Source organism: Cynocephalus volans, chromosome 2 (genome assembly GCF_027409185.1).
Source record: "Cynocephalus volans isolate mCynVol1 chromosome 2, mCynVol1.pri, whole genome shotgun sequence".
NCBI lineage: Eukaryota > Metazoa > Chordata > Mammalia > Dermoptera > Cynocephalidae > Cynocephalus > Cynocephalus volans.
In genome coordinates, this window is record NC_084461.1 from 214,918,585 (window position 1) to 214,934,308 (window position 15,724).

The 15,724-nt window shown below is 40.4% G+C and overlaps 1 protein-coding gene across 1 annotated transcript in view; it reads left to right on the forward strand.

Annotated features, from left to right (window-relative positions):
• Positions 1–15,724, forward strand: part of ABCA13 (ATP binding cassette subfamily A member 13) — a 446,769-nt gene that overhangs the window by 334,943 nt on the left and 96,102 nt on the right. Inside the window, exons 51-53 of the mRNA XM_063086601.1 lie at positions 2,113–2,228; positions 9,293–9,449; positions 13,934–14,187. Of these exons, the coding sequence (XP_062942671.1) occupies positions 2,113–2,228; positions 9,293–9,449; positions 13,934–14,187 (527 nt within the window). The remainder of the gene's footprint in view (positions 1–2,112; positions 2,229–9,292; positions 9,450–13,933; positions 14,188–15,724) is intronic.

Consider the following 15,724-nt stretch of genomic DNA (forward strand, 5'->3'; position numbering starts at 1 on the left):
GATTTCTTTTTGAACGTGGTACCTGGATTTTTAAAAAAATATTTGTATCGATGCCATGTAAGTCGCCTCAACATTTCAGGAGTTCATTTAGCTTAATCAGCATTTTTCCCAAACCTGCCTGGTGATAGTAATCACCTGGGATATGGTATTCCCAAGGGCCTGGCCTTCAAGATTCTATTCAATAGGTCTGGGTGGAACTTGACAGGGCACTAAATGCTGGTCCTCAAACCCCCACATCGTTACTGAGGGACATTCTAGAAGGCAAGAGAAAGGAAGTGACCCAAGATTGTGTGTCTAGTTAGTGCACAGCTGGCATTTCAGTGCCAGCCTCCAGTCCTGGTTCAGCTCTGTTCTCAGTGCCACACTGTGCCCTGGCCACTCCACTGTTCTGTGTCTGCCATTAAATGATGTCTAATGGCCATGGCTTTCCCAGAGAAAGCGGAAGAAGGATGCACCAAGAGAAAATAAAAGCATACAAGGAGGCCCCCATTTCCAGGACACTGTGGAGCACCCAAATTTTCTAAAATCCCAGAGTCTCCCGTCTTTTCTATAGTCCTTAGTTTATTGTCTCTTTTCCCCTTTCACTAAATGTGGCTCTTCTGCACGCTATGATGTTTGGCCTTGGGGTTTAAGGACAGAGAGGACTATTCGCTTCTTGGTTGACTGTTCTTCCACCTTTATCCAATCATTCCACACCTACTCTATTCAGTCTTTCATTTAAGGAGTATTTTTGAGAATCTGCTTGGGTCAGGATGTGCCCAAAATTGCTATAGACCATATGCTGTGTCCCCCCAAAACTCGTGTACTGAAACCTAATCACCAAGGTGATGGTATTAGGAAGCGGGGCCTTTGGGAAGTGATTAGGTCATGAAGGTGGAACTCTGATGATTGGGATAAGTGCCCTCATAGAAGAGGCCCCAGAGACCCCTTACCCCTCTCATCATGTGAGGACACAGTGGGAAAGCACAGGAAGTGGGCCCTCACCAGACACCAAATCTGCCAGTGCCTTGATCTTGGACTTCAGCTTTCAAGACCGTGAGAAATAAAGGTCTGTTGTTGATAAGTACCCAGTCTATGCGATTCTGTGGCAGCAGTCTGAATGGACAGGGATGTTGGGCAAAAAAACCATGAATAAGGCAGAGGAGATCTCTCTCCTTATGGAGCTTCTATTCTTGTGGGAAGAAGCAGAAAACAAACAAGTAAATAAATACGCAAGATACAATTGGCTCCTGACTAGATCTATTGAGATAATGAAAGAGGACGGTGGATGGAGGGTGACTTTAAATCAGGAGGTCAAAGAAGAAAATGATGTTGAAGCTGATGTCTGAAAAGTAAGAAGGCGCCATCCAGGTGGGCGACACTGAGGAAGAAGACTGGTGTAGCCAGAGGCTCCAAGAGGAGACGGAGTGGGAGTGTGAACCCCCAGTGAGGCCATGGTTGTTGTTGGCTTATGGGGAGCCCCTCAGGCATGGAGCACTCAGGGAGGTGGGGCAAGCAGTCTGTCCTTGGCTGTATGTGTGAGAGGTGAAGCCATGGACGATGTCTGGATTCTTTGACTCTTCCCGAAGGCGATGTGTGTAGCCGACTATATTAGTTTTCTAGGGCTGCCACAAGAGAGTGCCACACACTGGTGGCTTAACGACAGAAACTTATTCCCTCCCGGTCCTGGAGGCTGAAAGTCTGCGATCGAGGTGCAGGCAGGGTTGGTTTCTTCTGAGGCCTCTCTCCGTGCCTTGTAGATGGCACCTTCTCCCTGTGTCCTCACATGGCCGTCCCTCAGTGTGTGTTTGTGTCCTAATCTCTTCTTTCCATAAGTCATATTGGATTAGGGCCCACCCTAATGGCCTCATTTTGCCATAATCACTTCTTTAAAGACTGTGTCTCCAAATACGATTACATTCTGAAGTACTGGGGGTTTGACCTATGAATTTTGAGGGGACACAACTCTGTCCCTAACAGTGACTCTACAGGACTGATTCCACTGCTACAAAAGTAATGTGCAAAATAGGAAATACGTTTAGGTAGACATTGAAAGGAATCATCAGGATAAGTACATAATGATAAATATGCCCATCTGATGTAACAGGTTTCCCTTTCTTTTTATTTTCTCAGCTTTTTTACTTGGTTTCTGTCTGCCTGTGTGTCGCCGTGATTGTCGCCTTCCAGTTAACAGCTTTTACTTTCCGTGAGAACTTGGCAGCCACGGCCCTCCTGCTGGCACTTTTTGGGTATGTGACAAGAAGCGCTGCTGTAGAATTATGGTTTGTTTTCTGAAAGAGAAAACCCTCAGAATGGATTTGAGCCTGCTGTTGGCTTCATGATTTTGTCTCTTGTGAAGCAATTATGTTGCTTCTACAAGGGATACTGAGCAAACAAGCTTGAGCAAGATGAGCTTTGCCCCGTGGAGGACGGAAGGGTTGACATAGCCATGTTGAAGATGGAACTGCCTGTCTCAGAAAGGCCCTCAAGCCGTGTGACACACTTGTGCAGCTGGGAATGAATTCTCTGCTATTCTCACTTTGACATTAATCGGGGGCTCAAATATGTAATCCAGTTAGCTCCGAGATTGCAGTTGTGGAGAGTCCCTCAGGAAGCTCTGTCTCCCCTCTCCTAGGATATTGGTAGTTTGGAAATGTCTTGTGTAACTTCTATCCCTTTTGTTTCAGGGGAAAAATAGCAAAAGCAGAAGTCATTTTACAAATTTCTCATTTATACCCGCTAATCAAGGTCATTGCTAGTGGCCCCCAAATTATGACTGTCTGGTATTAGGAAAATATATGTCTTATTTGACATGCATATATGTTTACAAACAGGCTACACATATAAGAGGTACCTGCTAAGAGTAGGGGCTATGCTTAGCATACTAAATTATTATATTTCATATTGATTTACTTTAATTTTTAAAAATCCTTAGTCATTTATTGTACAAATATCTTAATTTTTCTTTTTTTATTATAACATAATTGATTGTATCTGTGGGGTACAGTTAACTATGAATGTCTGTGTGCAATATGTGGTACTCAAATCTCTATTCCATTCCATTCATCTGAGCGTCTGTTTTTCTGCCAGTACCATGTTGTTTTGGTTGCTACAGCTTTGTAGTATAATTTGAAGCCAGGTAGTATAATGCCTCTGGCTCTATTTTTTTTTGCTCAATATTGCTTTAGCTATTCGTGGTCTTTTGTTGCTCCAGAAGAATTTTAGGACTGTTTTTCTATTTCTCTGCAGACTGTCATTGGTATTTTGACAAAAAATCTGTAGATCACTTTGGATAGTATGAACATTTTCCCAATGTTAATTCTTCCAATCCAAGAGCATAGAATGTATTTCCATATACGTTATTTGACACTTTATCTTGCTGTTTTTATGTTTCTCCCTGCCTTTGAGTTTTGTTAGTTTAACTAACTGTAAAGGGCCTAGGAGAGGACCTTTTTGGGTTGAATCTGTTTGTTGATCTTTAAGCCTTCTGAATCTGAAGGTCCATGTCTGTCCCTATAACTGGGAAGTTTTCTGCTATTATTTTATTGAATATATTCTCAGTGCCTTTTCCTTTCTCCTCCCCTTCAAAAATACCCATGATTTGGATGTTTGTGTGCTTAAGGTTGTCTGTCATCTCTTTTAGAATTTCATTATTTTCATTTTTTTTTTTTTTTTTTGTCTGCCTGAGTTATTTTGAAGAGACTTTTTCCAGGATCAGAAATTCTTTCTTCCGCTTGCTCCAGCCTACTGCTTATGCTCTCAGTAGTGTTTTTTTAGTCGAATGACCTCTTTAGTTCCATAAGTTCTGCTACATTCTTTTTTAAAGTATTAATCTTTGTAAATTTTCTCCGTCATATCCTGGATAGCTTTTCTTAGTTCACTGCGTCATCTAACTGGGTCTTCTTGTTTCTCATTGAGTTTCCTTAAAATTTTTACTTAGAATTCCTTTTCAGTCACTCCAAGTTTTTCCTGCTCTTTGGAGTCTGGTACTTGAGAGTTATTGTATTTCTTTGGTGGACTCATATTTTCTTATGTTTTAATATTTCTAGTATCTCTGTGTTGATGTCTGGTCATCTGGTAGAGCAGTTGCTTCTTCTGTTACTCTTCTACTCTGGACTTCACTGGTGACTCTCCTTGTGTCAGTGCAGCTGAGTGGTTGGTGATCTGCCGGCACGGTGCCAGTGGCTGCTGTGGTTCCTGCTGTGGTAGCAGGCTGCCCTTGCAGTGGTGGTGGTTGTGGTGGTGGCTTTGGTGGGCTGCCTGCATGGCATCGATGGCTCCAGTGGTGCTGGGCTACTCATACATCAATGGTGGCTGCCTGGCGGTGCCAATGGTGGCAGCAACTGCAGCAGTGGTGGTTGCAGCAGCTGCTCCCTTGGCTACAGTATCTGCAATGGTGGCCCACACAGCTATGGCATCTACAGCAGCAGCAGGGTTGCCTCGTGGTGCCAGCAGTAGAGTTAATGGCTCAACGGCCTCCCTGGCATCTGCAGTGCCTGCAGCAGCAATGGGGTTTCCTTGTAGGGGTTGCAACGGCATTGGTGGCTGCAACTGGAAGGCTGTTTTTTGAAACAAAGCATCTAGCTTTTATTTAAGTCAAAGATGACAAATACAATGATTTCTACACAGTATGCGGTTATATCAGTGACCCTGGATTATTCAAAACATCTAATTAGGGAAGAGAGTTTTACTTAAACAAGTATACGTAATTATTAAATGAATGTATAGATAGGTTCATGGGTGAATGGATGAACAGATGAATTAATGGAGGGATGGGTAGGTAGGTAGGATGGGGAGAGAAAGAGAGAGATAGACAGACAAGACAGACAAACTTTTTGGGAAATGTTATTGACACTCACTACCTCTGTGTCCTTGAAAATACTACTTACTCTTTCCAAGCCTCAGTTTCTTCCCTGTAAAACTCCATATCTGTTGCTGTAAACATTAAATTAGGTATTTCATAGAAACACAGACAGTGACTGGTGCAGAGTTTCCATTGCACTAAGTTTAGCCATTGATGTTACTCTAAGGATTATTTTACTTTTTAGAGGATATTATGTCTTAAGCTATAAAACATGCTTATAGCAGGCTCATGTTTATTTTACTCAATTGGAAATTTGTGAACCTGTGTATAAAATCTTGTTTCAGTTTGTTGATCCTATCAAATGGACAGTGTTTTCATGTCTCCTTAGAGTTTGAGTAAAATAGACTTCGCTATAAAATTATTTTTTTTAATTTTAGGAGAGCAGATTTCATATATTAAGGTAAAAAGTGAAGTGGTTAAAAACTTAAAAAACATTTTTTTAGAAATTTCCATTAATGTTATTTTGATCGTGAACCACTTTAATAATCAGAGTTAAGCTAAGAATTCTTTCCACGTACATAACTAGAACATTTTTCAGTGAATTTGTGGAGATTCACAAATGTGTTGAAGCACAGTCATAGACCAGCTGAGAAGATGTGCAAAGATACCTGAGACTGTGTCTGCTGATTCCAGTGAGAAGCCGAATGGAGGCAGACCAGTGTCACAGGTGACATCTGAGGGGGTCATGGATTAATTCAGATTTCAAAGGTAGCTCTTTCTACATTGGAGCACAGCCATGCACATAACTGTGATCCTCTACTCTATGTGGGCAATGAGTGACCCAGTCTGGGGAACCCCGGTCCCCTGTGTACCCTGGCAGCCTCTGGGTGCTGATAGCAGAGTGGGCTCCCTCGTCCAGGCCCACAGGACCTGTAGGTACAAGGCAACTAAGAACAATACCAGGAATACTGAATCCCAGAATGAGCTAAAACCTAAGAACACATCCAGGCATTAAATAGGGTTATTTAAATAGTTTGGAATCTGAAGAAATAAGGGATAGGATAAATGAATAGATTCTCTTAAGAGATAAAACAAAAATGCCCAGTGGCAATTTTTTTTTTTCCTCTTTCAAAGAAGGTACAATATTTGAACAGTAAAGAGGGGAGGAGGAAGAATTAGCACCAACAGGTAGAAAGTAATACCCAAAAATATCTGAAAGGAAAGAGATTTGCTTACATAAAAATTTGAAACCTTAGGAATATTTTTGGTACATATTTAGTACTAAAAGATTATGAACTTGAGGTCACATAATCCTGTTTGATGTCTTGGGAAATTCACAAAGTGTGGGGAATAGGCCAATTTTCAAAGGGGTACCCCTCCATAAATGCCAGAATACACGTGAACAGTGTGCCAATCTCCTTCAAATTCTAAAATCATTATAATGATCCTGTATTATATTTTAACAAAAGAGTGGAGATTAAATCCAAGTTAGGTTTTAGAAAAAAAATTGTGCTCTATAAGCCAATTTAGTTTTTTTCTTTGAAAATAAAAAGAGACAGGAAGACTGGAGCTGCTAATATGTTAATTTGAACCAAGTGTTTGAAAGGTAACTAATGAAAATGTAGTTTAAAAAAAGTGGTGAAATCATAGGTGGTTGAAAATCAGGCTCAAAACTGTTCTTTGATGTAGCAATAGGAACACTCTGGTGGATCATTTAGGACTCTGTTTCTTCTTTTCCTAAATAATGCTTTGATCTACTTGTCAGATATTTAAATGACACAATCCAGTATGGAAAGCTTAGTAATAAGTAATTCTGAGCAATCTGTAATGGAGCAGGAGTAGTGTCTAGGTGGTAGTTAGTCTCGCAAGCACAGATTGGGGCACCAGGCTTGAGTGTAGGGTAGCGAGGCTATTGCATTTTTAGGTTACATTTTGGGATGTGGAGATGCTGATGGAAGGAGGTGATAATCTTGCTGTGCTTCATGCCAGGCCGGTCGCATCGTGTGCTCTGTGAGGTGCTGTTACCCAGAGAGAGCTGGTCGAATCCCGTGTTGAATAAGGAACAAAGAAAGATCTGGTCTTCTGTAGTGGAGGCTTTAAGCATGCCAACGTGGTTATCTTCAGAATTTAAAGGGCTGTCACATGGAGAAGAAAAGCAATTTGTCACATGTTGTTCTAGGATATAGAGTTTAAATCAGTATTTTTAAGTAAGAAAAAATTTCTGCTCACTCTCAGAATGAATTTCACAGCAATTACAGCTGCTGGAAAATGTTGCTGACAGAATTCTACTATTGCTTATGTTTCAGATGCAAAAATACTTTCAATACTGTGATTTAATTTGCTTCTCAAAGTAGCCACGTGATGGAGGGGAATGCTTGAATTTTGCCCTATGGGGGACAGTCAGAGAGAAAGAGAGAGTCGGGTGTGGTGTAGGTGTGTGTGGGGCTTTGATTCTTCTCTCTAGGACTTTATTTCAGACAGAGGTGTTGATCATTTAAGATGCTGAGAAGTCATGATTTTCGTCTTTGGTAATTATTTTGATTTAATTTAATTTATTTTCTATTGCAACCATTTCAGAACAATTGCTTTAAAACTCTTGCTTCCGTGTGTGTCCTGAAATGATTAAAGTTTCTGAAACACTATATGATTTTATATATAATATTACACATATCTTCTGAAATATGCAGATATATCTTTTAACCCAGGGATACATTCCAATATCATATATTTCATATGGAAAGGTAAGTATATCAAAATAATAGTTATGAGGATACTTCAAAAAGTTCATGGAGATACTTGTATTATTTTTTAATTCTGTTTTCCAAGAACTTTTCGAAATACCCTCGTATCTTGAGAACCTAGCATCTCTGAAGTTATTTTGCAGTCTCATAATTTTCAGAACTGGTTAACATATATTAAGAAAACCTCAGGCATTTAGAAGACGCTGAAGAATTTCAGGGTAAACCATTATTCCTTATAAGAAACAGTGACGTGTTTACTTTGAGTATATGGAGACCACGTGGGGACTCCAGATACATGAGGGTCTTATGGGAAGGTTATGATTTAAAATCAGTGACTTCTCTGCTGCTGTTTGGAACCATCATTCAAAGTGCCAGCTCTCTTCCATGGGCTACACTCGTATTGTGGCAAAGAGGATGGGGGAAGTTGGCTGGGAATGAAACCTGGCTCTAGGCTTGTGGAGGAAGAAAGAAGGTGGCAACATGTTTTCACTTTAGGGACCTTGGGTGGTTTCTTAGATATTGATGTCATCAGATACCCGTGGGGACTGTTCCTAGTGTTCAATATTAGTAACAACCCTCATTACCCAGCTGTGGGGCCACACAGGAATGGATCTTGTGTTCAGCTTCATCTGCTTATCAGCTCTGGACCTCTGTCAAGGTGTCTAGCTCTGTTAATCCCTGTTGCTCTGTCTGTAAAGTCAGGATCATAGTGCACGTCTTCTGGGTTGCTGGAGTGTGTGAGGAGGATTAGGGGACACTAGGGAAGTTACGGCACAGTGCCCGCTGTGTTGTAGGCTCTGGAAAATAAGCTTTCAGTTTTTATGTCTTATTTCTATGTAGAGCTTTGCAGCTTTTCGTATCTTGGTATCTTTCAATGCTCACTGTAACAAATAGGTATCATTCCTGCTTTACTGATGAGAGGCAGAACAAAGGAGCATCCTTTTGAGGGAAGAAAAAGTCAGGAGGTCATGGATCTGGCAGGGCCAGGCCCACTGGGACCCCTGCGTTTGACCCCACGCAGTGCCCTTTTCATTACATCCCGGGTCCTCTGAAACCCCAGGAAGAGTTTTGTTTTTAGAATACTGTGAATGTACTTGTATTACATGAAGCATGTCTGTTCACTAGATGAGAAAGTCACCAGGTCGATAAAATTGTATCTTTACTTCAGTCATTATGCAAATACAGTACTCCCCACCCCGCATCCGCAGTATTGCTTTCAGAGGTTTCAGTTACCTGTGGTAGCCATGGTCCAAAAATATTAAATGGGAAATTCCAGAAATATTTATAAGTTTTAAATTGCACACGATTCTGAGTAGCTTGATCAAATCTCTCTCTGTTTGCTCCATTCCAGCCTGGGACAAGACTCATGTCTGATTCAGTGCATCCACGCTGTCTACGCTTCCCATCGGCTAGTCACTTAGTAGCCCTCTTGGTTATCAGATCGACTGTCGCAGTATTGCAGCATTTGTGTTCATGTGACCCTTAGATTACTTCATAAGGGCCCCAAAGTGCAAGAGTAGCAATGCCATCATATTGTTATAATTGTTCTATTTTATTATTACTTACTGTTGTTAATCTCTTACTGTGCCTAATGTCTGAATTAAACTTTATCATAGGTATGTTTGTGTAGGAAAATACAGTATATATAGGTTTGGTACTATGCAGTTTCAGCCATCTACTGGGGTCTTAGAAGGTATCCCCTGTGGATAAGTGGGGTCTACTGTAATGCTACAGTAAGATAAACAAGATTTTTTCCTTTGCTTTTCAGCTATGCAATGCTTCCATGGATGTATCTGATGTCCAGAATCTTCTCGAGCTCGGATGTGGCTTTCATCTCTTACATCTCATTGAATTTCATCTTTGGCCTGTGCACCATGCTCATGACTGTCATGCCCCGGTTACTGGCCATCGTCTCCAAAGCTCAGGTCAGTGATGGCAGCATCACTTCTGCAAAGGCTCTGGTGGCAGGAGAATGTTGGCTCATGACAGTGTTGTTGCTTATCCAACTGGAATTCAGTGGAGATGTACTACTCTCCACTGTCTTTAAACTCCAGAAAGAGAAAATGTTTCTAATTAACAAAAACATCTGTGCTATTATAAGAGCCATGCCCAGACTTGGTAACAATTGACAAATGATGGGCAGTTTCTGTGGCTCCATGAGTGAGGGCAGAGCCACAGAGATGCTCACGGCCACTTCCCCAGCATCTTCATCAGGGACTGTGTGTTAAAGAATTACTCATTAATGGTGGAAGAGTCAATGCAATAACATGGGCCCTGTCAAAGTGTTGCCACAGTCAGGTCTGATGTTATGAGGTAGGATGGGCCACAACGGCTGACCACCCTCTCAGGCTACAGCATGTTTAGGGGGAACCTGTTCTCTTCCCCGTGATCCCTGGAGCAAACATGGTTTTAATACTTTCCAAGTGTGACAGCAAAAGACTGTCCTGCGCATGACCCCGTGGACAGGGAGCATTTCTCCCTGCAAGAAGTTTCCCTCCCAGTAGAGGTGTCTAGGTGATGCTGAATCCCTTTCTGCTGACACATCCTATTTGTCCCCTGCCATGCCCTTTCCACCCTGTCTCCTCCTGGTGAGGCTTGCCTGGACCTCGGCCTCTGCTTTAACCCATTCTTTAGCCCTTCGATGTCCCTTGTGCTCCCTGCGAGTGTGGATTTCAGACTTTGCAAGCTCCTCTGCTCCCATACTTCAATTCTCTTCGTCCCTGCTTTCTTTTCTCAGCTCTGACCACAGTGTTCTTTACTAACTCCATGCTGTTTCATGGACTCTGATTCCTCAGTAGTTCCCAGGTTTTTGACTCATGGCCTGAGGAAATAACCCAGAATGGGCACTGAGCTCCCTGTTCTGAAGGATGTGCTGCTGGCCTCATTTCATATGAGGCAGGGACTGACACCTGCTTGTTTGGGACAGGCTCACTTCCTGTGGCCAGCTGTGCAGAGACTTAGTAGACTTTCCAGCGATGGCTAATGTTTTTTGTTATTATTGTGCCTTGTGTTAATATAGAAGCAGTGAAGTATGTAAACATCCATTATGAATTCATTGAAGGAAAAAATCTATTTTTGTGATTTTTGCAGATTTATTATTGGCACTAATCTGTATTAATATGTCAAGCCGTTAAATAGAAAACTGCAGAACAATTAATTGGCTTTAGCTTGAGGAGAAAATTGAAATCAGCAGAGGCAGTGTATAGTTTTCCTCCCCCCTTAAGATCTCTAATCTGACATGGACTGTCAGGGGTGTCAGTCACCAACTACAGGAAGAAGGAAAACAGACTCAAAATGGATCATCCTGATGGTGAGAAACTCGGAGAGGGCTGCTCTAGGGGACGGGATCACAGAAGCGGGGCGGGGGGGGTTGCTCCAAAAGGAAGAGGGAGAAGAACTGTCCAGACCCAAAGAGGAAATTATCTGACTCTAAGAGCATGGCAGGTAGAAAGGAATTGTCACCTCCATTATAAACAGCATTGCTTCATTGCTTTCTCAAAATAAAAAATCGACAGACAATGGATTGTTTGCAGAAAAATGGGCCTGAATCAACTAGTAACAAATCGTAAAAGGCAATTCATTGCATTTGCTCAGGTCTTTCCTTTGCTTTTTATTTTGATATTGTTTGCTTAAGAAACTCAACATTATCCAAATATTCATTTCAAATTGTTTCAAATATTCCCTTGTAAGTTATGGAACAATATGTTCTTATAGAATTAACGAAAGAAACCAAGAAAGGTGTGGGCATTCTCAGATCAGTCTTTAAAGCTATTATGACCAGCATTAACCACTGTAGATGCAAACTATAGTGTTCATGTGATCATTGTTATTGTTACCAAGTCAGTTTACATAATAATGCAGTCTGGGTTCTATGACAAGCTCTGGAACATCTCTCTCTCCACTAGTAGGGCTCCCTGCTGGGGTTAGGGGGATGTAGGTGGAGGGAAAATCTCCTGGTTTCTAATTTATTTCTGTGAATACTGATCACTTCTTCCATCTCCACATACCCCAAACTGAGCACTTATGGGTAGTTATTCCATGAGTTTGGACAGCTCTCCCCCCTCATGTGTGGATTATTCATTAACTCAGTGTGTATGTATTGCCCTTGCTCATATTTGTGTAGAGACCGTTATAAATTCCTTAAAATAACATATAAAGTCGTCACCCTTAGCCTGTCATTTCCTTTATTGTCTGTTCCTGAGTTACAAGCTGCAGTATTTTGCTATTTCCATGCTATCGCTAGTAATAGAAAATTCTTTTACGTGGTACATTAATTGACCCAGGGACGTAGTTTTACAAAAAGTGGGGTTAATAAGCTCTTCCAGGGCTTGTTGAAACTTACAATTGTAGCAGTCAGTCAAGAAAAACCTTAGGAAAATGAAGTAAATGAAGCTTTTGTACTTTTCCCATGTCTATATGCAAAAGACAATAAACCATAATGATATATGCCCCTAGAGGTTGTTATTGAATTTTCTGTTGCTCTACAACCACGTGATTTAAGAATACATTTATCCTAGTCATGTTATACATTTACATCATAAGGTAAAAGGGAATGTTATCTAGTCTGAAATAAATAATTGGGAATTCTGTTAAGTTTATTTTTAGTATTTATGATATGATATACACACTGTTGTTTATTATATGTATGTATAATGACGATTTTGCTCCCTCATAAAATATTATTTATATATAGATTAGTTATTGAGTTTGAACATAATGGGGAAAAGAGTAAAATTAAAGTCTAATTCTCTATTATATTTCCATAGCTTTATTTGGTAGTTACAGTTAGTGTGACCTTTCTGGATTGAATACTTTAAGGTACCTGTATGCTGAGTCTAAAGTCAGCTCAACAGACCAGTGTTCTGGTGAATTTTTTCCAAAGGCTGCACTCCTTGGTGGAAAGTTCTAATTCCTGCACTAGAAAGGTCAGAATCAAGTCCTGACCCTACCACAGTGTGACTCATGCACGTTAATCAGTCTCTTGAGACTTTCCGTATCGGTAGCCTCGTTTACTCCAGGCACCTTGTACATTTATTGAGAGAATAAAATGCGATAAAGGGCAGTGAAGCTGGAAACATACAGTAATTTACAGGAAGCATTTAGTAGACAACTGATTAACAGTGTGACAATTTTAATCTCATATGAAATTAAGTTTATTCTCCTGTTGGTAAGGACAATAGTAAAACGTATGGTTGATGTTGAATTTTTAGATATATTCAATTTAAAAATCATGTTCAAAATACATTCTATCTTATAATTCTTGTTTTCTGTGGAATTCTATCCTCTTTGATCTCTTCCTGTCTTCTCCCTTATTCATACCTGTTCTTGTAATACCTCTTAATTCTATGTTTAATAATGACAACTACATATGTTTAATATGCTAAGAATGAACTAGATATTCTGCATGTTATTTAAATGCTCACAGTCACAGCTCCTGTTATCAACTCATTTAAATACCTGTAATACCATGTGTGACTATTAATGTTACCCATGTGTCTTAGTCTGCTCTGGCTGCAATAACAAAATACGATAGATCATGTGGATCAAACCACAGACATTTTTATCTCCTAGTTCTGGAGGCTGGGAAGTCCATGATCAAGGTGACTTCAGATTTGGTTCTTAGTGAGAACTCTGTTACTGGCTTGCAGAAGGCCACCTTCTCACTGTGTCCTCACATGGTGTGGGGAGAGAGCTCTGGTCTTGACCTTTTCTTATAAGGTCACTAATCCCATCATGGGGACTCCACCCTCATGACCTCATGTACATCTACCCACCTCCCGAAAGCCCCACCTCCTGGTACCATCACATTGGGTGTTAGGACTTCAACATATGAATTCTGGGATGGGGGGGACAGAAATATTTAATCCATAACATTCAGCCCCCAGGCCCCAAAGATTGATGTCTTTTTCACATGCGAAATAATGTTCATTTCATCCCAACAGCCCCCAAAGGCCTAACTCACTCCAGCCTCAGCTATAAAGTTTAAAATCCAACGTCTCATTTATATATCATCTAAATTAGATATGGGTGAGACTCAAAGGTGTATTTCATCCTGAGGCAAATTCCTCTCCACCTGTGAAGCTGTGAAACCAAACATGTTATGTGCTTCCAAAATACAATGCTAGGAAAGACATAGGATAGACATTCATATTCCAAAAGTGAGAAGGTGGAAGGAAGAACGGGGTGATGGGTCCCATGCCAGTAAAACTCAGCAAGGCAAATACCATTAGATCTAAAATCTCAGGAATGATCCTCTTTTGTTCTGTGGCTGTCTGTCAGTAGTGCTGAGTAGTTGGGATGGGGAGGACGTGAACCATAGCACCAGCCAAGGAGAAAAAGAAGTTATCAGTAGGTGTTATGAAAAGGGGAGTAGATTTTAATTTGATTTCTTTTTTATTTTACTGTGCAGAATTTACAGAACATCTATGATGTCCTCAAGTGGGTCTTCACTATTTTCCCTCAATTCTGCCTGGGTCAAGGACTGATAGAGCTCTGCTATAATCAGATTAAATATGACCTGACCCATGACTTTGGCATTGATTCCTACGTGAGTCCCTTTGAGATGAACTTCCTTGGTTGGATCTTCGTGGAACTGGCCTTGCAGGGCACGGTTCTTCTCTTATTAAGGATTTTGCTGCACTGGGACCTTCTGTGGCAGTCAAGGTATATTCTGAAGTGTTCATCCTTGAATGGCACTGACTTTTGAATACAGAGAGGCAGAGAAAAACCCATACTGGAGGTTGCAAGATAAGAAATGTGTCTGATCTGTATTATATGTGGTTCTAATGAGTTAAGATTTTATTATTTTTAAATTTTTGATTGGTGTGAGTCAACAATACTAGGAAGAATTTCAAAAAATAAGGTGCCAACCTGTGAGATAATCTTTCCAATTATTTAATTGCTTCAGTGTACTTTCCACTTCAAAATTGCTTGATTTCCTTGTTACTTTGCAGAGCCTAAGGTTAATTTGGTTGATACCATAAAGTAATTTATTTTTGTGACTAAATGCCATTGACTCCTGGAAATGGGAAGATATGGAAATTCAGTGCAGATAATCACATGCCCTTTGCCAGATCCTGTTGCTTCAGTAGCACAAGTGGTATATGCAAATGTGTAGATATATGACGTGGTCTACACACACACACACACACACACACACACACACACACACACACACACACACACACACACACATCCCTACTCTAAATAGGATTTAAGGTGGTTTTGCAAGGGTACCTGAAGTATTGTCAGATAACACATTTAAAATACAAAAGGAAGAAATGTACTTTCTTGTGTAGGCTCCACAATGGTGTGTCTGCCCCTCCATGACCATGTTGGTCTGTTCTTTCCAAGGGCTGTACATTTCCTTGTGACTTCTACTTGAGGGAAAGTTCCTTTATAGAGAAATTACTAATTAAGACCATGTCATCAGAGAACCTATTAGAGATTATAAAGACACATTGGTAATATTTTATGGTGATCCCTTATAAAAATTTCTTTTCATTAATTTCACGACATATTCTCTTACATTATGCCCTTTTAAGCTGCTAAAGTAGAAAACCATTTTGAATACAAATCCCAAAGCTCTTTTGAATTGTCCACAATCATGCTGGAATCTGCATATTTCTAATAGCTGACTGAATTTGGAGTAGAATTCTGAGAGCCGTTTAAAACATAATTAGTTATGTGATGTCCCTTAATAGTTTAATCTATTTTAAAACCTATGATGTAGAATTCCCTGTGGCAGATTTCAGGGTGCACTGTTCTCCTATAATATCGAAAGATTTTTCCTTAAAGAGAAGACTTTTTTTAAAAAAAAAATTTTATTTTGTCGATATACAAAAGAGAAGACTTTTGATATTGCTTTTACTTTGTAGATGATAAGTATAAGTTGAACCGTATTTTAGAATAAAGTCTTTGTTATACACAGTAAAGAGTCAATTTTTGCTGTTCTTTGTCAACCTGAAAGTTATGGAGCACAGAAGTTTACTCTACTTTAGACACTAGTTGCCTACTACTCCTTTATGGATCACTGTCACAATGACTGTATGACTCACTTGATCTGTTTTTTAAAGCCAGATCTAACCAGGTCACTCATCATTGCTTAAAAGGTAAAGTCCACGGTTCTCAGCAAGGTCGCCTGAAGTCTGGCCCCTCATGCCCAGGGAAGCTGTCTGTGACTCTCCCCTGTCTGCACAGA